This window comes from Penaeus monodon, chromosome 19, assembly GCF_015228065.2.
Source record: "Penaeus monodon isolate SGIC_2016 chromosome 19, NSTDA_Pmon_1, whole genome shotgun sequence".
In the NCBI taxonomy this organism is placed as follows: domain Eukaryota; kingdom Metazoa; phylum Arthropoda; class Malacostraca; order Decapoda; family Penaeidae; genus Penaeus; species Penaeus monodon.
In genome coordinates this window covers 49,144,508-49,145,373 of record NC_051404.1, presented here as the reverse complement: position 1 = coordinate 49,145,373, position 866 = coordinate 49,144,508, and the positions used below count along the sequence as shown (strand labels likewise).

Here is an 866-nt window from a genome sequence, read left to right as displayed (position 1 = left end):
TAGGCAAATTTAAAAAAATTCCTAACATTATTTCCCCAAGAAATCATTGATATTATGTTATTGTTTTTTCTTGAAAAATATCCAACACTGTCAGACAAGGGGAATATGGAAGAGATGTATGTGGAAGAAAACCAAAAACAAAAAAGTTTTGAGGAGGCATCATCCCCCATGAAGGAATCCACACAAATTTAGTACCAAAGGATGCAGAATTCAAAGGGAATTGGTAAATAATTTATTTTTATTAATAATTTTTTATCTGATCATCACTCCCTACCTTATTCATGACAACTTGGAATTTGAAAAAACCACTTTGTTGTTTTTGTTAGAAAATCCCAATGTAAGATGAAGTTATTGGAATAAAGAACAAAAGACAATAAGATCTTCTGAAAGGTACACCTCCACATAAATCCATACAAAATTTCGTACATTTATGATCAATTTAGGGAATTGGTAATCTTATGTATTAATAAGTTTTGTCTTCTATCTACTCCACTTTCATGGCAGTAAAATAGTTTCTTTATTTAAATCTACAACACTACTTATTTCGTTCATTTTAAAATAAAAAATACAATAAAAAGTATAATGTATTGTATTACCTGGAATATGCCCAAAAATTTTATCATTACTTGAAGTAACTAGCAAAAACAAATACAAACACATCAGTCACATTTGTGGCAAATGACGTATTCTCTTGGAGAAAATCAACTGCAAACTGTATGCTCTATCAGTCTACCCAAATGTGCCTAAATTTCAGTCAAATGTGAAAATAAAAAATGAAAGATAATAAGAATTTGTACATGATACTAACTACCACAAACATAACTCTGCACGTTTAAAATATACTATCTAACTAATATCAAATCAAT

At 28.8% G+C, this 866-nt stretch overlaps 1 protein-coding gene across 1 annotated transcript in view; it reads right to left on the bottom strand.

The window, feature by feature from the left end:
• The window catches only part of LOC119585430 (ribosome biogenesis protein BMS1 homolog), a gene marked incomplete in the record, with an annotated part of 34,374 nt that overhangs the window by 22,653 nt on the left and 10,855 nt on the right, over positions 1-866 (bottom strand). The window contains 1 exon segment of the mRNA XM_037934088.1: positions 488-492. Coding sequence (XP_037790016.1) covers positions 488-492 — 5 coding nt within the window.